We start from the raw sequence: 26,046 nt of genomic DNA, 5'->3' as shown, positions 1-26,046 counted from the left end.
TTAATGGCAGACATCAGCACGATCGCTAATATCTGCCATTATCTTTAAAGGGGTACTCCGCTGCTTAGAGTTTGGAACAAACTGTTCCGAACACTGGAGCCAGCGCGGGGAGCTTGTGACGTCAGAGACCCGCCCCTCATGATGTCACACCCCGCCCCCTCAATGCAAGTCTACGGGAGGGGCTATGACATCACAAGCTGACGGCTCCAGCGTTTGGAACAGTTTGTTCCAAGCACTGAGCAGCGGAGTACCCCTTTAAGTTACTGGCTCCCTAGCAGCCAGAGCTTACCTGCTATGTAGCGAGCGCTGTTCCTGCGCTAGCTTAATAGCCGCCAAGTTACTTGCTGCAGTGCCATACTTTTATGATGCACGTTCTTATAGGGTTAACAACAGGGTGACACATTAAATGCAATTTAGATACTATATTTTGCAGATGTTCAGTACTTGTTTTTTAGGATATTGAATTACCCTTTGAAGCCTCTCTTGTTCCCTTTCTTGTTCAGCGATCAGCAGTGACAGCTGAAAAGCGTGCTGTTCTTCAAGTTTCTTCCTGATTTCTTCAAAAGCCAACATCTTCTTCTTCAAGTTATCCTCTAAAACATTAAAAAGGCAGGATTAAGAACTTTTTGTACAATATAGAATTAAAGTGTACCTGTCGCCAACAAAAACTTTTGATATAATGTAGATGATAACATTATGGGGGGGATTCATCAACCTATATTGAGTCATTTTAAATGTATTTTCTTGCACAAAATCTTGCGCAATGATATCTTCTGCGTTCTTTTTGTGCGTCTTTTTTGGTGGAACTTTTTCTAAAGATGTCACCCTTCGGGTGTACCATAGAGCTATTTTTCCTGTAGACATTGATTTACTAACTGTTTTTTTTTTTTTGGACGCACAAAAAGAACGCAAGTCATTTTTTTGCGCTAATATACACCACCTCGGAGGACACGTACCAAAGTGTGTATTTTCACACAGTAAGGACTGCAACTTCCATCATGGACAGACTCTGCCCATGATGGGAGTTGTAGCCCAGGGGCTGAGGTGCAGATCGCAGCAGGTCATTCTCCAGAGACCCGCTGCGATCCGCATATATTAACTGGAAAAGTCGGCGGTACATGCGGCTACATCGCGCTGCCACCGGCTTCTATATGCAGATGTCATAATTCATAATCCCCGCCGCCGGGAGAGGAGAGCTCTGATTTGCCAATAGGTATTCTCCAATCAGAGCTCCCCTCTCCCAGCGGGGATTATGAATTGACAGCTGTATATAGAAGCCGGTATATGTAGCCGCATGTACCACCGGCTTTTTAATTTAAATGTGGATCACAGCAGATCATTCTGGAGATCTGCTGCGATCCGCATTGCATCTGTAGCGTCCAAAGGGGGAGGGGGGGGGGGTCGTGGGGGGGGGGGGCGGCCCGCCCCGGGTGCTGCTCACAAGGGGGGTGCCATGAGGGAGGACACCCTGTCGGTGTCACTCACTGTTTCTGTGAGCTCGGTCTGCAGATGGAGCTCACAGAAACAATGTGCAATAATAATTGTATACTGTACACACCCAATCGTGTCCCCACTGACTGGACTCCGAAGGGGTTAACTTGTTCCTGGAGACAATCTGTCACTGATACGTGACGTGACGCCGAGGGGGGCGTGGGTGGAACGTGTCGGACGGCACAGAGCTGCTCTGACGTCTATCACGTCAGCTGTCAGGACTGGTCCCAGGCATACCAGTTCAGTGAAGCATGAGGATCGAGCGAGCAGGATGGTCAGGAACAGGATAGTCAGGGGTGAGTGGTGCACCCTGACGGGAGAGCTAGGGGGGAGGAGAGGGGGTGGTGGTGTGTTGTGGTTTGAAAGACTGACATGAGGCAGACATGTGGATCAGTGGAGGAGGCGGCATCTGCATCAGAGGCAGCAGTGAAGTTCTTTGGCTGTTTGGGCATGCTGGGAGTTGTAGTTTTGCAACATCTGGAGGGCCACAGTTTGGAGACCACTGTAATATGTGCTCTTCCAGATGTTGCAAAACTACAACTCCCAGCATGCCCACAATCCAGGCATGCTGGGAGCTGTAGTTCTGTAACATCTGGCCCTTCAGATGTTGCCAAACTACAATTACCAGCATGCCTTGGCAGTCTGGGCATGCTGAGAGTTGTAGTTTAGCAACATCTGGAGGGCTACAGTTTGGACACCACTACACAGTAGTCTCCAAACTGTTCTCCTCCAGTTGTTGCAAAACTACAACTCTCAGCATGCCCTTCGGCTGCCTGGGCATGCCGGGAGTTGTAGTTTTGCAACAACTGGACGCATACTAGTTGGGAAACATTGTCTGTTTCCTAACTCAGTGTTTCCCTACCGGTGTGCCTCCAGCTGTTGCAAAACTATAACTCCCAGCATGCACTGACAAACTGTACATGCTGGGAGTTGTAGTTTTGCAACAGCTGGAGGTGCACAGGTTGATAAACAGTGAGTTAAGTAACAAACTCTCAGTGTTTTGCAATCAGTGTGCCTCCAGCTGTTGCTTAACTACAGCCCCCCATGATGGGAGTAGTACTTTAGCAACAACTGGAGGCTCCCTGTTTAGGAACATGCTGCATTATGTGCGCTCTTCCCAGGGGAGAGCACAAAAAATTTACTAACCCATATTTCTTGTTTTTCTTTTCTTCTCATTTCAGATACGTGAATGCGGAGGACTACGACGATGACCAGCATTTTTTTTTATTTCAATAAAATGGTTAACGAGGGCTGTGGAGGAGTGATCTTTTTTTTCAATCTGTTGTGTTTTTTTATAATTGAATTTTCAGGGTTAGTAGTGGAAGCCGGTCTTATAGACAGAATCCATTACTATGCCAGGGCTTAGCGTTAGCCCCAAAAACAGCTGACGCTAACCCCCAATTATTTCCCCGATACCCACCGCCACAGGGGTGCCGGGAAGAGCTGGTACCAACAGGCCCGGAGTGTCACAAATGGCGCTCCTGGGCCTAGGCGGTAACAGGCTGACGTTATTTAGGCTGGGGAGGGCCAGAAACAATGGTCGCCCACCCCATTAACGTCAGGCTGTTGCTGCTTGGTTGGTATCTGGCTGATACTGAAAATAGGGGGAACCCTGTGCGTTTTTTTTTTTTTTTTTTTTTTTTATTAAAAAAAGTGTGTGGTTCCCTAATTTTTTCAGTATCAGCCAGATGCCAACCAAGCAGCAACAGCCTGACGTTACCAGGGTAGGTGAGGACCATTGTTACTGGCCCTGCCCAGCCTAAATAACGCCAGCCTGTTACCGCCTAGGCCCAGGAGCGCCATTTTTGACGCTCTGGGCCTGTTGGTACTGGCTCTTCCTGGAAACCCTGTGGCGGTGGGTACTGGGGTAATATTTGGAGGTTAGTGCTAGATGTTTTGGGGCTAATGTTAAGCTACGGCTTAGTGATGGATTCTGTCTACAAGACTACTTCCACTACTAAGCCTGAAAATTCAATTATAAAAAACACAACACAATGAAAAAAAATGTATTTAATTTTTTTTTATAAAAAATAAAAAAAAAACACTCCCCCCACAGCCCTCGTTAACCCTTTTATTGACATTTTAAAAAAAAGCTGTTCATCATCGCAATCCACAAAATCTGACATAGTCCTCCGCATTCACGTATCTAAATTTAAAAGAAAAAAAAATTTGTACATTTTTTGGTTTCCACACCATCAAAAATGCAAGAACAAAACTGGGACAGTTTTTTTGGCGTTTTTTATGATGCATAAAAAACCTCAATGGAATCCTGACCTCAAAGCAATAGAACAAAATTCCTAAGTCCACTTTTCCTGTGAGGTAGAGAAGGAATGTAGACACATATTAATGAATTCCCCCCCCCCCCTATATGTATATTTGTAATATACATTGATTTAAAAAAATGTGTATATTTTTGGGTGAAAAAAAATGCTGTCCCTGCAGCTATTGCCTGTGTGTGTCTATGAGGAGTCCAAATACAGGAAATGAGGGCAGGACAAGCAGAGCTCTGTGCAGGCTGTGAGAGCCAGGGCAGTGTCATAGAGCCTCAGTGTGCAGAGCCCTACATGTACTAGGTGCAGACCCCAGCTTGTCCACCCACACTTCCTGTATTTGGACCCCTCATAGAGACATACAAACAATAGCTGTAGGGACAAAAATGCACAATTTTTTTTAACCAATGTATATTACAAATATACATACAGTCAGGTCCATAAATATTGGGCCATGGACACAATTCAAAAATTTTTGGCTCTATACACCACTACTATGTATTTGAAATTAAATGACCAATATGTGCTTTAACTACAGACTGTCAGCTTTAATTTGAGGGCATTTACATCCAAATCAGGTGAACGGTTTTGGAATTACAACAGTTTGCATATGTGCCTCCCACTTGTTAAGGGACCAAAAGTAATGGGACAATTGGCTTCTCAGCTGTTCCATTGCCAGGTGTGTGTTATTCCCTCATTATGCCAATCACAATGAGCAGATAAAAGGTCCAGAGTTCATTTCAAGTGTGCTATTTGCATTTGGAATATGTTGCTGTCAACTCTCAAATTGAGATCCAAAGAGCTGTCACTATCAGTGAAGCAAGCCATCATTGGGCTGAAAAAAACAAAACAAATCCATCAGAGAGATAGCCAAAACATTAGTCGTTGCCAAAACAACTGTTTGGAACATTCTTAAAAAGAAGAAACGCATCGGTGAGCTCAACACCACCAAAAGACCCGGAAGACCAAGGAAAACAACTGTGGTGGATGACCGAAGAATTATTTCCCTGGAGAAGAAAACCCCCTTCACAACAATTAGCCAGATCAAGAACCCTCTCCAGGAGGTAGGTGTATGTGTGTCAAAGTCAACTCATTGGATGGCGCTTCACCGTCAACTCATTGGAACAAGCAGGAATTGAAGACAGATGCAGTAGAGGCCTGGCAGAGCATCACCAGGGATAAAACCCAGCAATGTCTGGTGAGGCTACACACAGGCAGGAACATAGGCTAGTACACTTTAATGGAAGAAGCTCTATTAACTATAGACTTCACAACCACAGGAATATAATGGTATATAGGAAGAAAATAGATTTATCAAAACCCGTGCAGATAAAGAGTGGAGCAGTTGTCCATAGCAACCAGATTGCTTATTTTATTTTTAAAAGGCCTCTGGAAAATAAAATAAAAAGTCTGATTGGTTGCTATGGGCAACTGCACCACTTTCTTTACACAGGTTTTGATAAATATCCCCCAATATATATCCCCTTTAACCTCTTAAGGACCCAGGACGTAGCCATACGACCGTGGGAATTTCGCGGCGGGGACCGTGGTGACTGCTGATATCAGCAGGCACCCCACGCAAATGCCCAGGGGGGGTCATCAGGCTATCGGCCCTAACCTCCACAGTGTATCGGCACGAAAAAAAAAATCTATCAGTCGATCCCTAATATGGAGGGCCACAGTTTGGATATCACTGTGCAGTGGTCTCTAAACTGTAGCCCTCCAGATGTTGCAAAACTGCAAGTCCCAGCATGCCCAAACAGCTGTCTCGGCATGCTGGGAGTTGTAGTTGCGTACCTCCAGCTGTTGCATAACTAAATCTCCCAGCAGGCCCTTTGGCGATCAGTACATGCTGGGAGTTGTACTTTTGCAACAGCTGGAGGCACACTGGTTGGAAAATGCTGAGTTAGGTAATAGAACCTAACTGAAGGTTTTCCAAGCAGTGTGCCTCCAGCTGTTGCAAAAGTACAACTCCCAGCATGCACGGTCTGTCAGTACATGTTGGGAGTTGTAGTTTTGAAACAGTCGGAGGTTTGCCCCTTCATGTACAGGGTACATTCACACGGGCAAGTTTACAGTGAGTTTTCTGCTTCAAGTTTGGGCTGCGGCAAATTTTTCGCCGCAGCGTAACTTGTGTTTCCAAAACGGAGCCTCCAGCTGTTGCAAAACAACAACTCCCAGCATTTCCGGACAGCCACTGACTGTCCAGGCATGCTGGGAGTTTAACAGCAGCTGGAGGCACCCTGTTTGGGAATCACTGGCGTGAATACCCCTATGTCCACCCCTGTGCAATCCATAATGAAGTCCTCAAATGCGCATGGCGCTCTCTCACTTCAGAGCCCTGTCGTATTTCTAGGAAACAGTTTAGGGCCACATATGGGATATTTCCGTACTCAGGAGAAATTGCACTACTAATTTGGGGGGCTTTTTCTCCTTTTACCCCTTATGAAAGGGAAAAGTTGGGGGATACACCAGCCTGTTAGTGTAAAAAACTTAAAATGTTAACACTAACATGCTGGTGTTGTCCCATACTTTTCATTTTCACAAGAGGTAAAAGCAAAAAAGACCCCAAAAATTTGTAAGGCAATTTCTCCTGAGTACGGAAATACCCCATATGTGAGCGTAAAATGCTCTACGGGCGCACAACAAGGCTCAGGAGTGAGAGCGCACTATGTAAATTTGAGGCCTAAATTGGTGATTTGCACAAGGGTGGCCGATTTTACAGCGGTTCTGACATAAACGCAAAAAAATTATACCTACATGGGACACCATTTTGGAAACTACACCCCTCACGGAACGTAACAAGGGGTATAGGGAGCCTTAACACCCCACAGGTGTTTGAAGAATTTTCATTAAAGTTGGATGGGAAAATGGGAAAATGAAAATAAAAAAAAAAAAAAGAGTTCTCACTAAAGTTGCTGGTGTTACCCTAAATTTTTTTTATTTTCACAAGGGAAAATAGGAAAAAAAGCCCCCCAAAATTTGCTCTGCGGGTGCACTACAATGCTCAGAACAGAGGGAGCGGAGTGCCATTGGGATTTTGAAGAGAAAATCTGTCCGGAATTGAAGCCCCCATAGTTCCAGAACAATGGACCCCCACACGTGACCCCATTTTGGAAACTACACCCCTCACGTAATGTAATAAGGGGTGCAGTGAGCATTTACCCCCCCCCCCCCCCACAGGTGTTTGACAGATTTTTGGAACAGTGGTCCGTGAAAATGAAAAATTTAATTTTTCATTTGCACAGCCCACTATTCTAAAAATCTGTCAAAGCCAGTGGGGTGTAAATGCTCACTGCACCCCTTATTAAATTCTGTGAGGGGTGTAGTTTCCAAAACGGGTTCACATGTGGGGGGGTCCACTGTTCTGGCACCACGGGGGGCTTTGTAAACGCACATGGCCCCCACGACTTCCATTCCAAACAAATGGCGCTCCTCCTCTTCTGAGCATTGTAGTGCGCCAGCAGAGCACTTGACGTCCACACATGGTGTATTTCCATACTCAGAAGAAAATGGGGTTACAAATATTGGGGGTCATTTTCTCCTATTACCCCTTGTAAAAATGTAAAATTTGGGGGGGGATGCATTTTAAATGTAAAATGTTTTTCTTCATTTACACATCCAACTTTAACAAAAAGTCATCTAACACCTGTGATGTGTTAAGGCTCACTGGACCCCTTGTTTCGTGCCTTGAGGGGGTGTAGTTTCCAAAATGTTATGCCATGTGAGGGCTTTCTGCTGTTCTGGCACCATAGGGACTTTTTCTCCAATTATTCAAAAACTGGGTCTACAAGAACATGAGAGTGTAAAAAAATGAAGATTTTGAATTTTCTTTGCTGCTATTCCTGTGAAACACCTAAAGGGTTAACATACTTACTGAATGTCATTTTGAATACTTTGGGGGGGGTGCAGTATTTTTAATGGGGTCATTTGTGGGGTATTTCTAATTTGAAGTCCCTTCAAATACACATCAAATCTGAACTGGTCCCTGAAAAATTCCGATTTTGAAAATTTTGTGAAAAATTAGAAAATTGCTGCTGAACTTTGAAGCCCTCTGATTTCTTCAAAAAGTTTAAAACATGTCAACTTTATGATGAAAATATAAAGTAGACATATTGGCCCTCATTTACTATTGCAAACCTACATGTTTTGTCGGGTTGTGCGCCAGATTCTGTCGCACTGTGCCAGAAATTCTGTCTGCTCCAGATTTTACGCCAGAATTGAAAAAACCTCGACTAACTCTCCCATTTTCCTTAGAAAACCCGAAAAAGGGGCATGGCTGTCGGGAAAAGGGGCGTGTTCCTGACATTTTCACAAAAAACTAACATATTTACTAAGGTTTCCACATAAAATGTGGTGGATTTGAGCTGAAGAAAACCCTACAGATCAGAGCATGTGTATATAAAAAAAAAAAAAAAAGAAAAGTGTAGAGAAAGTGGAAAATGTAGGGAAACCTTAATAAATACTGTGGAAAATAAATTGTAGGGAATTAAAACCCACAAAGAAACCTACACTCCACTCTTAGCAAATGAGGGCCATTGTAGTTGTGAACCAATATATCATTTATTTGGAATGTCTGTTTTCCTTACAAGCAGAGAGCTTCAAAGTTCGAAAAATGCAAAATTTTCAATTTTTTCATCAAATTTGGGAAATTTTCACCAATGATGCAAGTATCGACAAAAATTTACCACTAACAAAGTAGAATATGTCACGAAAAAACAAATCTCGGAATCAGAATAAAAAGTAAAAGCATCCCAGAGTTATTAATGCTTAAAGTGACAGTGGTCAGATGTGCAAAAAAGGTCTGAGTCCTTAAGGTGAAAATGGGCTGGGTCCTTAAGGGGTGAACAACATAGTCCTTAAGACATTGTGATGAAAGAGCAAGAAACATATGCAGTGTCACCAGTAGAAAGCATGTAATTGCTGGCTGCTTGTAAAATAATACCCGGGGTGCTGTATCCATGGGGTACTGATCTTAATTCTTACCTAATGTACTATTTAGTAACATCTCACTCTTGGGTGCATTGAGTGATCCACTGCGACTTTGTCTCTCATGAAGCCACTTTTTCTCTTCCTCACTTGGCACTGGCGAGTGTTCACACTGTGTACTTTCCAGATCCAGATCAAGTCGGCGCTTCACCTCAATGTCTAGGGTGTTCTCAGTGAACTGTTCCCTTCCCGAGGACACAATAGGAGTGTCTGAGGCTTGATTTGTACTCTGACTTTGCATTAAGATAGGAGATGGGGTTTCCACATCATAAGATTTATTAAGTTCTGCAGGGGAGTTATGCTTAACCACCTCCAGAGGAATGTATGGCTTGTGTGATACTGTTGAAGGGTCCACATGCCGGCCTAAGGCACAGTCTTCCGGTATGACAGCAGAGCAGGGGCTTGGGCACTGGACTCCTTTGCAAATTGGGGTGCAATGGGCTCCTGTGACAGTTCCCGAGTGATCTGCTCTATAGTCATGGTCCATCTTTGAGTTGATAAGATTACTTCTTGAGTGTCTGATCGAATTAGACATGTCAATACTTTCGCTGAAGGAATGTCTTTTCATGGAAGAAATTATGACTCTGTCTACGTCTTTTGGCACAAATTCAGAAAGTGATGTTTTCTCATTTGTTTCCGGATGTGTCAGGTCCATCATTTTACCTTTTTCTTTGGGGCTTAAGTCATAGGCATTAACTGGGTGGTTAATTACAATGTTTCCTGCCGATAAGGGCCTGGGTCTACGTCTGTGCATTTTGGGGCTTAAACTTGGCTCAGGACTTGGTAATTTGGCATAAGAACCAGTAAGGCTTTTTATCATGTTACTTTCATACTCAAGCATAAATCCACTTCTAAGTTCTTCATCTGACTCAGTGTCAGCACCAGAAGAAGTTTCTGGTCTCAGAGGTATGTCCACTTTAGAGAACATTGGCAGAGTACCAGAGTTCTGCCCCTGAGATAAGGCGGCTTGTAACAAGGTATTGGACTTATTTATTGTCGGCTTGTCAACCAGTAGTGGGCTGGAGCTTCTACTTCTGTGTGCCAGTCTGGTCTTTTCTTTTACAGAGTCACTGATTTTAATGGTATTCTCCTTGTCTGAATGACTTTCAGTAGAACTTCCCTTTGAACTGCTTTTCATACTTCTCCTGCTTTGCTCAATATACTCCCGGGACTTCTTCAAGAGGTTTTGTAAGCTCATTACATATGGATCTGGAGCATCCTTAGTAGTAGGGGGCAAATCCCTCAATGAGGTTTCTGGAATGGAGCTGTCCGTGCTCTCCATGGATACAAACTTTGCATTGTTTGCAGTAGGGCTCTTGTTCTGTGTTGGAGGCACGCGGTCTTTACATTCCTTACTAGAGATTTTCTCTGTGGATTTTAGCTCTTTTTTAGAAATCAGGTCTTCCACTGACTTCTCAAACTTTGCAGGCCCATTTTGGGAACAGAACACTGGAATGTTAAGTGCATCAGGAAGAATTGCAAAGCCATTCAGGTTTTTCATATGTGGGCTCTGATCCCTGGTTTCGTTCTCTGTATCGGGCTTACAGCTAGAAACTGTCTTCACCTGTATTTAACAAGGAATTAGGAGAAAACAAAAGTAACGTTACTATAATTTACTTTATCACTATAATTTATTTAATAATGTGTATATATTATAAAAGCAGAGCAAATCAACAAAGGAACCACCCAAATATTCTTAAGCCAGGCCGGATGCTGTAGCTACACCCATATGCCGCATGTGAGTATTGATGTGAACCTGGCCCTAAAGAAGTTAGTCAGATTTTAAAGGGAACTTCAATTGAAACCAACCAGAAATGGGGTTAATAGTCAACCCCACAGCTGCTTCCTGCCCTGCCAGGGTTATTTGACAAAGTTTCCCCCTACCTGTGTATAAAGAGACACCTGTCAATTAACCTGACAGTATGAAAAAGTAGTTGTGGGGATTGTCCCCCCCATGCCAAGTTGGCCTATTTCTGGGCAGCATGAACCCACTGACAGGTTCACTTTAAAAACTAATGGTCTATCCCTAGGATACCCTCAACGATCAGCTACAGCCTCATCAATATTTACATAAGCTCCTTTCTGCAATCCCCTTACTATTTGCAATGGCTGTTTAAGGTACTTCAGCGTTGTCTTGTTCACTTGAACGGGATAACACTGCAGTACATAACTGGAGGTACAGAGCACCTGCAAAACATTAAGAGGCTGTAGATCTCACAAGAATACTGCAACCCCTTTACATAGCTGATCCTATGGGGCTTCAGGAGTCAGAACACCACTGATTCTGAGGGTAGGCCATCCATTAAACCTGTGAAATACATTAGAATATCTTTCCATTTTCCATGTGACAACAGTCGATTGACCCTATACCCCAAAAGGAGGGAACCAAATCTATTCGCCACAGCAGACAGTGGCGACTACTCTGGAGGTCTTCATTGAACCATAATTTAATACAACATTTCCCCTGAAATGGCCACCAGCCGCTTTATGATCAAGTTTTTAGCAGGGGGCCCTGCAGTGATCAGCTTAGGCTGCTTCCACACTATAAAACCACTTCCGTTATGAACGCCCGTTAGGAAATCGGCTGTTATACGGCCGGTACAAAATCACTAACGGCCGTTAGAAAATCCCATTATAGTCTGTGGGATTTTTCTAATAGCCGTTTTAACCAGCTATCGCCCGTTCTTAATAACATACGTTATTTTGTGACGGGCGACAGTAACGGGAGAATTAGTGCATGCACTATTTCTCCCGTTCATTTGCCAGTCACAAAATAAGGGCCATTATTAATAAAGGGCGATAACGGTTTAAAACGGCTATTAAAAAAAATCCCATTATAGTCTGTGGGATTTTTCTAACGGATGTTAGTGATTTTGTACCGGCCGTATAACAGCCGATTTCCTAACAGGCGTTCATAACGGAAGTTGTTTTATAGTGTGAAAGCAGCCTTACATACAACACACACAAAAATAGGACCTATGGATGGAGGGCAATTTCTTCAATCCCCTATTTGCAATTGATCACTATGTGATCATTAGTACCCTAATTTCCCATCCACTGATTGTTGTTTTTATATATAAAACGTAACTTTTATAAAACTTGCGCCTAATATTAAAATGCCAACAGATGGTCTCTATATGTATTGATTATTAATCCTCAAGCATGTAGCTACATGCCAATAATGCTCCACCATGTATTGTTGCGGCTGCAGTCCGCTAAACATGTATCCATATTCTAGAGACCTGACTGTTGATTTTAAAAACATATACACATCGTTAAACCCCCACCCGCACCCCGACGTTTCACCAGCAACCGCCGTTTGCCCTAAGCCCTTGAGAAAGCCCCCTGTTGGTGGTGAAACGTTGGGGGGGTTAGATGTGTACCGTATATGTTTTTAAAATCAACAGTCAGGTCTCTAGAATAGAATATGGATACATGTTTAGCGGACTGCAGCCGCAACAATACATGGTGGAGCATTGATGGCATGCAGCTCCATGCTTGAGGATTAATCAATACATATAGAGACCGCCTGTTGGCATTTCAATATTAGGCACAAGTTTAATAAAAGTTATATAAAATGTATTATATATATATACACATATATATACATACACATACACACACACACACACACACACATATACACACACAACACTAAGTGGATGGGAAATTAGGGTACTAATGATCACAGTGATAAATTGTAAATAGCAGCTTACATACAACACAAATCTAAAAATCTACATTAGTGAATTACACAGAGAATGTAGTAGATGATATTTTTAATAGGCTTACTAACATTTTCCGTGCTCAATGGGCTCAAGTGGCTAATTCATAGAGGTTGTATGAGGTCAGAAAAACATAAAAGCCTTCTTCCAAAAACAGTGCCACTCTTTTCTACAGGCTGTGTCTGGTGTTGCAGCTCAGCCCCATTCAAATTAACAGCCCTTCCAGATACTGGTTGCATCAGATGGATGAAGAGACATACAGGGGGATATTTATCAAAGTTGTCTATGTCCCGCATCAATATAGACCAAACTACAGAGTGTTTGGCTGGTCTATTGTGCGCCTAATTTATCAAAAGGCGCACGGCTCTTGATCAATTCTATGATCAGACTGCATAATCTATGCTTAAGACTATATTTAAAAGTCGCTTTTGCTAAATTCAGCACCAATGCATTTCAGTCTAAAATAGACTAGCATGCATCATGTTCTAAAAATCCTCTAGAGCAAAAGTCGCAGAAGTGTCGCACATATTTAGACTGCGACTTTCTGTGCGACAAATTTAGACAAGAAAAAACTGTCTAAATCCTTTAATAAATCTCCCCCATAGAGTGATAAAGACCCACAGATGGACATGATTAGTTCCACAGTTTGTAAGCCCAATATAAAACTATTGAAAGAATTAAAATGTTCTAAGTCACAATGAATGGGGGAAAAAAACAAAAAAAACACACAATGCAAAAGTAATACCTACTGATACAGAAGCCATTCGCATTCTAGGCTGTGGTTTACAGGCAGGTCTGAGGCAGGCAAGGCAGGTTATTAAGCACAGTGTGAATAGTAACTTGGCTGCAGGGGGGCATAGAAAGACATGAGTGTTTATTGTTTCTTTATGCCTTTCTATGGCCTGTGTATTCCCAAGCCATGTAACGGTAACCAGGCAATACAGAGTAAACAGGAGTCAGGCCCTGGGTTACTCACTATTCTTTCAATGAGATTATGAAGTCGATCAATTCAGAAGTATACACCGGAGAAATAACCTAGTCTTATATGCCGTTGAAAGGGTTCTGCTTCACTGACCTGCTATTCAGCTTTGGCACACACATGATAAACACAGACGTGCAGAGCTGGTTAATGCAGCAGTAGGGGGTTGGCCATTGGAACAAAACATTGGAAAGGTTATGATGGTCAATATACATCACTAAAATGTTTTATTAAACTTTAGCACAGTGTTCCCCCACAGGGGTTCTCTCTTAAGAGCAATAGGAACACCTGTCTCTTACAGTAGGCATGGTAGGTATCAGCCTATTCAGAAGCTTAGCTAAGCAGTCAACAAGTCTGTACCAGAATCATGGAAGGCTTTATCCCCTATAGTTATGTTCCCCAGCCTGTGCCTCTCCAGTTGTTGCAAAATTACAACTCCCATCATGCCTGAATGGCCGACAGTCTTGCATCAATTCACTGTTTTATGAACACTGACCTATACCAAGGTGCTTTCAAGTAAGGATTAGCATTTGTAAATCACGTACGTGTGTTTATGCTGTTGTGGTCAAATTCTCATACCTGTTATAGTTTCTTGTAAGATTCTTGGAGTGGGCTTTGCTCTATAGACCCTGATGCTTGTACCCACCACTGTCCAAGGTCTAAACATTAGTGGGTCAGCTACCCTACAGCATGTGTCAATATTCCCCCAAACAGTTATCAAGTTTCCACAGGTATCCACATATAGCTCCAATGGGTCCTGGCTGTCATTATGTAAATAAATTATATATATATTATGCTCCAAAGCTCTGGTGGTGGCTTACCTCCAAGGAAAACCTAAGGATCAGGGATAGAAATTCAATATGTATCAGGGGCGTGGCTTGCTGCAGAGAAAGATGGCCGCTTGATCCCTGCGCTCCAGTGGCCGTTAACCCGCTATAACTCCTTATGCCCTCTGCCCGATGAGGATGGGCACCCGACACAGAAGGAGGCACAAACCTGCCGGCTCAGATCCTCTTTTCCCCCCTGGGAGCCTTGAGAAGTACCTCCAGCCATCATCCTCCTCGGCCCCGGGCTCTCCACCTGCATCTCCTGGCCCTGTGCGCTGCCTCCGCTCCTGGTCTGTGGGGGCTGCAGCAGTGAGGGCCGCCTCTGGTGTCACCCAGCTCCAGGGCTCTCCTGAGGTCCGGTGGGGCCACCTCTATCTGCCGCTGTTGCAGGACTGTGGCCCGGACGCTCGCATACATTGCCGCGGGACCTGGCTTTTGGATCCTCCAGTGCCTGCTCCACTGACCCGGCAGCTGCCTGACGTACGGGAGCCAGAGATCTCTTCCGCCTGCAGCGGGGCTTCGGTGAGTTGGTTCCCTGCCCTGCCACCTCCTGAGCCCAACTTGCCGCCATCCCCCGTTCAGTCCTCACTAAGCACTCTGGCTTTCCCTCCCCGAGGGTGGGCGACCATCTTGGGTAGTGATGGTGAAGGGATCCCATCCATCCCCTGGGATCTCTCCCTCTCCTAGCCATCCTACCCCCTCCTCCCTGCAATTAGGTCCCCTGGCGTGCTCTGCTGGGACCTCTGAAGACTGGCCGGCTGTGCTCTCTCAGCCTTCTACAACCCCGCTGGGTGCCTCACCTGGGGTCCATATTTCTCCCCCTGTATCCCTCCTAAGCCCCAGAGGATCATGTCCACTGTGAAGTCTGCTGCTGGAACCCTCCGGGCTGCGCCTATGCAGGGTCCCTCTACAGATCCCTAGGCTCTGGGGAACTACTGCTTCGTCCCTGATGCCCCTCCATGGGACACATGTCTGGACTCTGACCTGGACTGTTCTGGGGCCCCTGCTGCCACCCCTGTTCCCCCAGACCTGAGCCAACTACTCTCTCAAATTCCTACCAGGGAGGACTTTAAGGCCCTTATTTCAGAGATCGAAGACACCTGCCGGGCTGAGATTTCCACATTACGCCTGGATTTACAGTATGTTTCGGATAGAGTGGATGGGCTGGAGGAGGCCCATGACTCTACAAGGTCATATATTGCTTAACTTGAAAACACCATTGCCGCCCAGTCTGATTTTCTAGGTGACCTGAATAACCACGTGGAGGATTTGGACAATCGGGGCAGACGTAACAACATTAGGGTCCGAGGGCTACCAGAGGCTACTCAGGCGGAGAACCTGCATGTCACATTGGCAGCTATATTTAAACATGATCCTGGGTGAATCCCCGTCTCATAGGATAAAGTTTGACCAGGCCCACAGGGCTCTCCGTCCTTGCCCCACCATGCCCTCCGGGACTCTGGCTAGTAGCCTACTGCCTTCTTCCGGGACTCATTGTACCTTTTCTTCCTCAACATATTATGCTCTGTGCCTGATTTGATGTGTTTTACATAGGCTTATTTGGCATGTGTTATTTTGATATTGTTTTAGGGCTACCTCCTTATCCTTGCTAGGTCTTGTCCCTTCCAGTTCTCCTCTTCCTATGCGGATCCCCTGGGTAGGTTTGTTATAGTTGAGGGTAGGGCTGGGTGGTATACCAATTCATACCGAATACCGAAATTTTTGTGCTGCACGATATGAATTTCAACCCATACCACAATACCGGTTTGGCCCCTTCCCCCTCAGGAATGAATGACTCAGCCCAGTGCTGCGCTGTCCCCACAGCGGGGAACTAATCCTATGTGACCCGTAAGCACTGTTCTGCCCCCCCCCCCCAATTATCAGCCCAGCGCTGTCGCCTCAGGGTACTAATCACATGTCACCCGCAAGCGCTGCCCTCCTCATCCGGTTTGTTGCGGCCACTGGCGCTGACACTCTATACCAGTGGTCTTCAACCTGCGGACCTCCAGATGTTGCAAAACTACAACTCCCTGCATTTTGGGAGTTGTAGTTTTGAAACATCTGGAGGTCCGCAGGTTGAAGACCACTGCTCTATACTGTGCGGTATCCCTATGCCCGGGCTGCAAAACAAAATAAACTTTAACTCACCTCCCGTTGGTCCGTCAGCCCATCACCGCCCGCAGCGATGTTCCGCCTCGGCCAGTGATAGGCTGAGCCCACTGTCATGTAAGAAGCCGGCTTCTTACATGACAGTGGGCTCAGCCCATCACCGGCCGAGGCGGAACATCGCTGCGGCTAGTGATAGGCTGACGGCTCTCAGACGTTCCCGTCCCCAGCGAAAGGCTGACGTAGATGCATTAAAGTTTATTTTGTTTACCTTCTGCAGCCCAGGCATAGGGATACCGCACAGTATAGAGTGTCAGCGTCGGCGGCCGCAACAATCAGGACGAGGTGGGCAGCACTTGCGGGTGATATGTGAGTATTCACCCCAATGGGGGCAGCACTGGGCTGATAATTAATTGGGGCAGGGGCGTGAGGAAATACAGTTAGATACCGTGGAACCGCCAAAAGTTAAAAAACATACTGTGATACACACATTTGGTCATACCGCCCAGCCCTAGTTGAGGGCACTATGGGGCGGGGGGGTAGGCAGCTGCTCCTTTGTAATGTCTATGCTCCCAATTCCTCTCAAGTACCTTTTTTTGCGTTGGGTTATGTCCCGCCTACAGAAATACCTTCCCTCTGCGTGGCTTCTGGGGGGGGGGGGGGGTGACTTTAATTAGATTTTTTCCCCTTCTATGGACCGCCACTCGGCAGTTGATGCGTTGCCATCCCCTTCCCAGTTGCGCTTATCTACGCTTTGTTATATGATCTCTGGCGCATTAACCACCCTACTGATCGATCTTTTACCTTTTACTCACACACTCAAGCTTCACACTCGTATTGACTATTTCTTTGGTAACCTCCCTATGGTCCGTATGCTCTCCTCTGCCTCTATGCAACCCATCTCCTGTCTGATCACAGCCCTATTCTTTTCTTTCTCTCCTTTCGCTACCTCCCCTCGCCACTGTCATTGGCGTCTTAATGGACTCCTTGCTTAAATCCCCCCATTCCCGGGACTCGTTCCGAGCGAGCATTCTTGAGTACTTTACCAATAATAATGGCTCTCATGCGGTTTTGTGGGAAACCCATAAATCTGTGACCCAAGGTCATTGCATCGCTTTGGGTTCACGATTAAAACGTGACGTTCTGGATCGCTCCCGGGAACTTCGCTCTCAGATTGCCCACTTGGAAGCCCTTCTGTTGTCCTCCTCCTCTTTTGGTGCTGAGGCGCCTGGTTGCTGCTCGGTCCCAGCTAGCCCTTCAGAAAGTCAATTGCAGTATGCTAAGCAACGTTTCTATGAAAATGGTAACAAAGCACATACTATGTTGGCGAGACGCTTGCGGCTCAGGCTCCCTCTGCTTTTAAGGATCCCTCTGGCACTCTCCATTATCACCTTGAAGTTATCTCTCGTTTGTTTTTTAACTACTATTCTAAGCTTTACTCCCTTCCGTCTCCACTTCCCTCAGACCCTGGGGAACGCGCTGCAGCGCTTGACTCTTTTCTCTCCCAGTGTAGTTTGCCGTCTCTCTCGGCAACTGACCGTGAGACACAGAATGATCCCATAACTCTTGAAGAGCTCTCGGAAGATCTCAAAGACTATCCCTGCGGGGAGTTCTCCGGATTCACCTACCTGTACTATAAAACTTATTCTACTATTCTCCTTCCTTGGCTTGTCCCCCTTTTTAATTATTTTTTCTTGGGGGGGGGGGGGGGGGGGGAGAGGATATCCCGCAGTCTATTCTCCATTCCTTAATTACGTTGTTTCCTACGCCTGGTAAGGACCCCCATGATTGCTACAGCTATTGATACATTGCCCTTCTTAACTCTGACCTGAAATTGTTCTCTAAGGTCCTGGCTAATCGCCTTTGCTGCTTTCTTCCCACTTTTGTTCACAAGGACCAGGTTGGTTTAATTCCTTGTCGACAGGGTGGAGAGAATACAAGACAGGTAGTGGATCTTATAGATCTGGTTAATCGGAGGTTGGACCAGGCTTTGATTCTTAGTTTGGACGCTGAAAAGGCCTCTGACAGGCTGGGTTGGCAGTTTCTGTTTGCTACCCTTCAGAAGTTTGGTATCTTGGGTAATTTCCTCACTGCACTGTGGGCTCTCTACTCTCCCACTGCCTCTATTAAATTACTTCATGCTTCCTCTCATACTTTTCTTTATTCAATGGCACTCAGACATTTCTCGCATTACCCTTCATGATAAGGAATTTAAGAGCTGCCTCTTTGCTGACGATGTCTTGATAACCCTCACTAATCCTTTGCTTTCTCTACCTGCACTGTATAAACTTCTCCATTCCTATGTTTGTCTGTCGGGCTATAAATTTTAACCTCTCTAAATCTGAAGCCTTGCCTTTAAATCTCCCTCCTTCCTTGATCTCTCTCTTATGGGCTGACTTTTCCTTCCGGTGTTCTTCTTCTGCTATTAAGTATTTGGGTGTATCCCTCTCCCCTTGCTACTCTTTGTACTCTACTAATTTCCCTGCTCTTTCTCGTGAGCTCCGCGCTTTAATGGAAAAATGGCACTCCCGATATATTTCATTTTTCGGGCGTATTGGGGCAGTGAAGATGACTATTCTCCCTTAATTGCTATACTTTTTTGAGACGCTACCAATTTGAGTCCCTTTAGCTGTGTTGTGCTCCTTTCAGTCGGCTATTTTTCAGTTTATTTGGGACGACAAGCGACAACGTCTCCCTATGTCGGTCTTGATGACCAGTAGATCTATGGGGGGATTGGGGTGTACTCGATGTCACTAAATATTATTGGGCTAAATATTATTGGGCCACTTACGCCACCTGGCCGCATGGTCTACTTACCACGCCTACAATAAATGGATAGAAGTGGAGAAATTGTGGCTTGCTCCAGTCCATCCTAACTCTTTTCTGTGGGCTCTCCCCTCCCCCACTCCTGCATGTTCTCTCTTGGATCCTATGTAGTTCTCCTGTTATGTCTGGAGCTACTTTTCCAAAGGATTTTGTCTCTCCCTCTTTTTCTCCTCTTCAATCCTTTCTTTAATCACCCTGACTTTTCTCCGGGGCTCACCGCTGGTGTGGTTAGGGAATGGGGCTCCAGGGGTCTGTTTTGCTTGGCTGATGTAGTTAATCCCCTCACACGTTCTCGCCTTTCTTTTGAGCAGTTAGCTAACTTGTTGGAACCTCCCTTCTACTGAGGAAGCCCACTATGTTCAGCTTCGCCATTACATGTCCTCTAGACAAGGCTCGCTGACTTTATCCTTAACCACGGGCTTTGAACGGACGTGTAGGGGTGGTCCTCAGGGGATGGGACTCCTCTCTAGCATTTATTTTTTCTTGCTCTCCCCACCAGATGGCACCCCTCCCTCCCACCGCTATAAGAGTAGTTGGCAAGAGGCACTTAATACAACTATCTCGATTCCACAAAGGCGTATAATCTGGGAACGGGCCTTGATATGTATGGTACCATACCCCGGTACTTTTGAATAAATTGAACCCCGACATCCCTCCATAATGCTGGCGTTGTGGAGTGGGTCTGGGTACTGTGTCCCACATTTTCTGGTTCACTCAGTCTTAGGTGTTTTGGTCCCACTGGACCCCATGGTTTTCCTTCTACACTTGTCTACCATGGTTCTATCAAAAAAGCCGTTCAAGCTCTTCCTGCAAGAAGTTCTTGTGGCCAAGACCCTCATTGGAAACAGAAACATTGGAAACAGACCTTGCCTCCGGAAGACGATCTTATTGCACGCATTCGTGAGATCCGCTTCCTCGAATCTCTCGCTGTCTCCTTGAATAACACTGTTCCATTGTTTCTGTCCATATGGGATCTGTGGGATCCCCCCTGTACTTAAAAGTTTCTCATTGCCTACTGTCTTATGATGATGCTTCCCCCGATGTACGCTTGGATTTATAGCTCTAGCTACACTGTTTTTGCCAGATGGGGATTTGTAAACCTATCTTATGTTTTTGCCTATTCTGGCTTTTTTCCCCATAATGGCCATTATGTGCTTGCTGACTTTGATGTTTTATTTGCCATGTTTGGGTCTCCTGTGTTCTTTGTTTCTATGAAAAACCCAATAAATATTACATAAAAAAAAAAAGAAAAGAAATTCAATATGCATCATATATGCTGGGTGAGAAAGATTGTTATCTGGCCCCACTGAAATCAGCGTGTAGGGCAGGATTTTCTCTATGTTTATGGGGTCATTTAGACAAGGCTGTCAGGGAACTGGTCATGTGGGCACTAGTTGTGAGGCTGTCAATGGGTGTGGAGATCCTAAGCCTACAATTAAGGAACAAATGCATAAATGTTTTTTGGGTGGTGCACAGAATTACACATAAAACAACATATTTATATTGAACCTTCTGTACAAATTAATAACTCCCTTTACTGTCCCCACACAGTTGGTGTGCTTTCCATTGATGGATAAAATAAAGTCATTATTATCATTTATAAACCATATAGGGGTAGTTGTGCTATGGTTTATGCAAACAACAACATGGATTCCCCAAGGGACTGTCAGGTTACTGAGGCATAGTTATATATACAAGACAGTAAACAGTATACTGTAAAAACAAACTAAAGCATGATGCAATAAAATAAAAATTATATAATATATATATATTTTACCCAACCCAGAAATTTAGGACAAATAAGACCAGAAAGCGGCAACAAATACCATAATTTTAAAACACACAAATACTATACTATACTAGTAACTATAATACTGTGCTAACCAACATACACATTTCAGGTGCCCCTCATCCAAAGTCTACATCTACTCAATATTATTGGGGGGGGGGGTTTAAAAATCCACCAGTTTGTCAGAAGTAAAGCAACTAACAGTAAACCAGTAATAGTAAACTATCCCCCATTATGTGATTCAACGCCTCACAAAATATTTTAAAAACAGGAAAACTAGGGTACCTTTCGCTAATCTACAATACTAATCGATTAATTCTGCGCTCATTGTTTTATTTTGAATCCTTCTCTGAAAGCTCACTTGAGTGCAGCCGATATCTTAAGAGACATGTCTACCTCAGGAGATGTGCACCGCTTATAAGTCATACTGGGAATTTACAGATCCCTACAGTTGACTCAACAATTAGGGACGTCAAAATACACAAAACCACAACATTAGGTTGGGAAACATCAATGTAAAGAAAGAAAATGACCTGCTCAAAATTCTTTTATGTCGATGATGCAACTGATATCTTTAAAAAAAATAAAAATAACAGCAAAACACGAAAACTTCTGTGATCTGACTGTCCTTATAGGGCACTTGTTAGAGTTTTCCTTGCTATAGTAGCTGTTGGATGCTCTAAGACCATGTTCACATTGCATTAAATGTTTGGGGTGTCAGTCTGGAAAACACGGGCAGACATTCCGCACATTTGAATAATCCAGCAGATGCTAGGACCACTCGGAAATGCGCCGTCTCATAAACGGCAATGCATTTCAGAGCAAAACTCGCAAAAAGAATATACAGGTTTATACTTTCTGCAGACAACTGGACCAGGATTTTCGCAGCAGAAACATTGCCGCGGAAATGCCACCATGTGAAAAATGAAGCAGAAGCTCATTGAACTCAATGGCACTCTGCAGCAGTAGAATGTCTGTGGAATGTTCTAGCGGAACTCCGTACAGACATTCTGCCGTATAAACATAGCCTAACAAGTGCAGATATGTGGTGCAGTTTGCACTCTCTGATGGACTGGGGGTCCCCTATAGTGTGGATTAACATGCCATAGACAGAGCTGGTCCCCTGGCCAAATTAATGTGAAAAGAGGGGCTTATACATGGACAGAAAACTAAAGAAAGGGGCTTAAAAAAAAAAAAAAAAAAAAAAAAAAAAAGATATAACCTTTACATTTATTTGTAAGCACTGTAGCTGGAAACCCCAACCATCTTAAAGGATAGACAAACATGGCTGCTTCCTTCTAAAAATAGCACACACACCACCACAATAGCTATGTTTTTATAATCTTTGATAAGAATAGGACAGTCTCCGCCCTAGACCTAAAAGCAGAGCCATGTGCATGATTTTGTATACATTTCATTTAGGGGAAAAGAGAGAAACAAAATCCTCATATGCCCCACATCTGCTATCAGAAGGCCCCATATATAATTAGATAATACATGATATCTATATCAGCAGGATTCACTGACAATGTATGGGCAGCTGTAGGCTGGCCTTCCGATTCTGCAGGTCTGAAGAGTGATCTCATAGAAGGACATTTATAATTGTTGCTTTGGTAAGCGAATTCTGTAGTAATTTTTTTCTTGCTTTTGGTTTTGCTTATGCGTAACTTATTTATTATACTATCACAGGGGGTTGATACATTTTGCTCACATAAGCAAAAAACAAATCACTTTTGAATACCATTTTTTTTTTTTTTTTTTTAGCACACAGGCAAAAAATAATAAAATGACTTCAGAACACCAATTTGTTTTTGTTTTTTTTCACAGCTGCGACTTGAGGTGGGGGACCTCAAGTCGCAGCTGTGAATAAAAAAAAAAATAAAAATAAAAATAAAAAGTGAGATTTTTCCTTATCATTTCAGATCCATGTATCCTGTGGACTACTTCAGATTTGGTGGACTACTACGATGACCGTGTTTTTTTTTTTTTTAATATTAATAACATGGTTACCGAGGGCTTGTGGGGGAGTGGTTTTTTTTTTTTGTTTTTTTTATAAACGTGTTGCTTTTTAAAAAAAATGTATTTACTTTACAGGTTTAGTAGTGGAAGCTGTCTTATATACGGAACCCATTACTAAGCCGGGGCTTAGTGTTAGCCCCAAAATCAGCTAGTTCTAACCCCCAATTATTACCCTGGTAACCACCACCACAGGGGTGCCCGTACCAACAGGCCCAGAGCATCAAAAATGGCACTCCAGGGCCTAGGCGGTAACAGGCTGGCGTTATTTAGGCTGGGGAGGGCCAGTAACAAAGGTCTTCGCCCACCCTGGTAACATCAGGCTGTTGCAGCTTGTTTGGTATTTGGCTGAGAATAAAAAATAAGGGGAACTCCACACTTTTTTCATAAATAATTAAATATTTTAAAAAAATGTAAGCATAGGGTTCACCCAATTTTCATTCTTCGTCAGATACCAACCAAGCGGCAACAGCCTGATGTTACAAGGGTGGGCAAGGATCATTGTTATTGGCCCTCCCCAGCCTAAATGACGCCAGCCTCTTACCGCCTAAGCCTTGGAGTGCCATTTTGGTACCAGCTCTACTCGGCACCCCTGTGGTGGTGTGTATCGGGGTTATAATTGGGGGTTAGCGCTAGCTGTTTTTGTGGCCAACGATAAGCCGTGTCTTAGTGATGGATTCCATCTACAAGACCGCCTCCACTACTAAGCCTGTAAAGTAAATAAAAATGTAAAAAAAAACAAAAAACACACGTTTAAAACTTTATTTTAAAAAACACTCCCCCACAAGCCCTGGTTAACCATTTTATTAACATTAAACTAAAAAAAAAAAAAAAAAAAATAAATAAAAAAGCTGATCATTGTAGTCCACCAAATCTGAAGTTGTCTACAGGATAGATGGTACTGAAATAAGAAGGAAAAAAACCCACGGAAAATAGGTTAGTACATTTATTGTCACCTGCCCGCGCCGCATGACTACAACTGCATGTCCTTACTGTAAGGGCAAGCTGGGAGTTTTAGTCATGCGACGGCGGGCTGGTGGGAGATGTGCAGGCGGGTGATAATCAAGTCAGGGAAGCTTGTCACCCGTTCACATATCTCCCGCCTGCCCGCGCTGCACCACTACAACTCCAAGCATGTCTTTATTGTAAGGGCATGCTGGGAGTTTGAGTCCTGCTGCGATGGCGGGTGACCAGCTTGTCATTCGCCTACACACCTTCCGTCCACCCGCCGCACTACTACAACTGCCAGCATGCCATTACAGTAAGGACATGCTGGGAGTTGTAGTGGTGCAGCTCGGACAGGCGGGAGATGTGCGGGCAGGTGACAAGCTTGTCACCCGCCAGCGCTGCAGGACTACTACTCCCAGCATGCAGTTACAATAAGGACAAGAGATCTGGACCAATCACAGGTCTGCCCGGGAAATATGAAATTACAGTACTGGGGAGCTGAGCTTTACAAAAAGTCGCACATCCAACTTTTTGTAAAGCTCCGCTTCCCGGCCACCTGCCCGCATCTACCACCCACCCGCTAGCTACTGCAGGACTACAACTCCCTGCATGCCCTTACAGCTAGGACATGCTGGGAGTTGTGGTCCCAACAGCTTGCGGACGGTTGGTAGATGTGAGTGGGTGCCGGAGAGCTGAGCGGCGCAAAAAGTCGCATCTGCGACTTTTTGAGAGACTTTTTAAAAATGCTGTCAAAAGCAAGTTTGTAAGCCAAGTCTAACCTGCGACTTTTTGAAGGGGGTTTGCAACTTTTTTTTGCTCACGTGCAACTTTTGCAATTGATAAATTCCCGACCACTGCAAAGTGAAAACTGAAAATTGCTTAGGTAGGGCTGACTGGTATTTTTTGCTTACCCACAAAAATCGCACAATAAGTTGCTTACTTTTGTAAGCAAAAAAACACTCTAAATCCCTTGATAAAGCTCCTTCCTAATGATCATATGACGGAACATACAAGTGTTTAATGTGAGCTATGGACGTTGCACACCAGGAGGTCATGGTTATAAATGCAGAAAGGTCTGTGTTCCCATATAAAGCCAGGATCACCTAAATCATGATGGTAGATCAAATAAAGACAGTCCTTACAGGTTACTTCCATGCAGCAATGCTTGTCAGACAGCAGCTATATCCCCATAATACTGTGCAGCAGAGGGATAGTGTAGCTTACATAGAACGGGATTTTTTCCTATAGGTCTCCTGTGTTACCTGAACAGTATCCAGTATCTCTTGCACTCGATTTAGTAAGGATTTCTTCTTGTTGTTTAGTCTCTTCTCATTCACCTCAATGGCCTTCTGTCGATATTGCTGCATTTCTTGCCTTTTCTCCACTGTCAGCTACAAAGTAAATGGTTTACAGATTTATTCGGGATTATGATAAGGTATGAAGTATAACTCACAACTGTTTTACCATAACACAGCATCGCCCAGCCAGGAGCTCCTGTATGTGGCCCTCAGCTCGGAGGAGCTGCAGAATCTATTGTGTACTAGTGGTATAAGGTAGGTCATAGCATTATGGAAACTGCACTAGCGCCACTGGCAGATAAGACCAGGGTTAGTGCACTGGCATTTAGGTTTATCTTTAACAAACATAGCCCTTTAACCTCCCTGGCGATATGATTCTGTCTGGAAATTTGTACCAAAAGCGGTACAATTTTTTTAAACTGAATTTCATATCTCCCCCCGTCCATTTCACATCTCCCCCGTCACATTCCCCCTACCTTGTCACATTCCCCCTCTCCCTTGTCACATCCCCCGTCCCATTCTCCCCCCTCCTTGTCACATTCTCCCCCCTCCTTGTCACATTCTCCCCCTTCATGTTACATTCCCCTCCCCCCCTGTCACCCCCCCCCCCCTGTCCCATTCCCCCCCTGTCACATTCCCCCCCTTTGTCACATTCTTAACCCCGCCCCCCCCCCCTTGTCACCTTGTTCTGCAGCAGAATACACTGGGTTTGCCGGCAGATTTCAAACCTAGTGTATTTGCTGCAGAACAAGTCCTTTCCCCTTCAGCCAATCACAGGGTTT

The 26,046-nt window shown here is 44.6% G+C and overlaps 1 protein-coding gene across 2 annotated transcripts in view; it reads right to left on the bottom strand.

Annotated features, from left to right (window-relative positions):
• CCP110 (centriolar coiled-coil protein 110) overlaps positions 1 to 26,046 on the bottom strand; it is a 96,867-nt gene that overhangs the window by 27,282 nt on the left and 43,539 nt on the right. For both annotated transcript variants that reach the window (XM_056536352.1, XM_056536351.1), the window contains exons 3-5: positions 25,229 to 25,357; positions 8,748 to 10,314; positions 469 to 593 (exon numbers count right to left, since the gene is read on the bottom strand). In XM_056536352.1, coding sequence (XP_056392327.1) covers positions 469 to 593; positions 8,748 to 10,314; positions 25,229 to 25,357 — 1,821 coding nt within the window. The remainder of the gene's footprint in view (positions 1 to 468; positions 594 to 8,747; positions 10,315 to 25,228; positions 25,358 to 26,046) is intronic.

This window comes from Hyla sarda, chromosome 8 (assembly GCF_029499605.1).
Source record: "Hyla sarda isolate aHylSar1 chromosome 8, aHylSar1.hap1, whole genome shotgun sequence".
In the NCBI taxonomy this organism is placed as follows: Eukaryota; Metazoa; Chordata; class Amphibia; order Anura; family Hylidae; genus Hyla; species Hyla sarda.
This window is presented reverse-complemented; position numbering and strand designations above follow the sequence as displayed.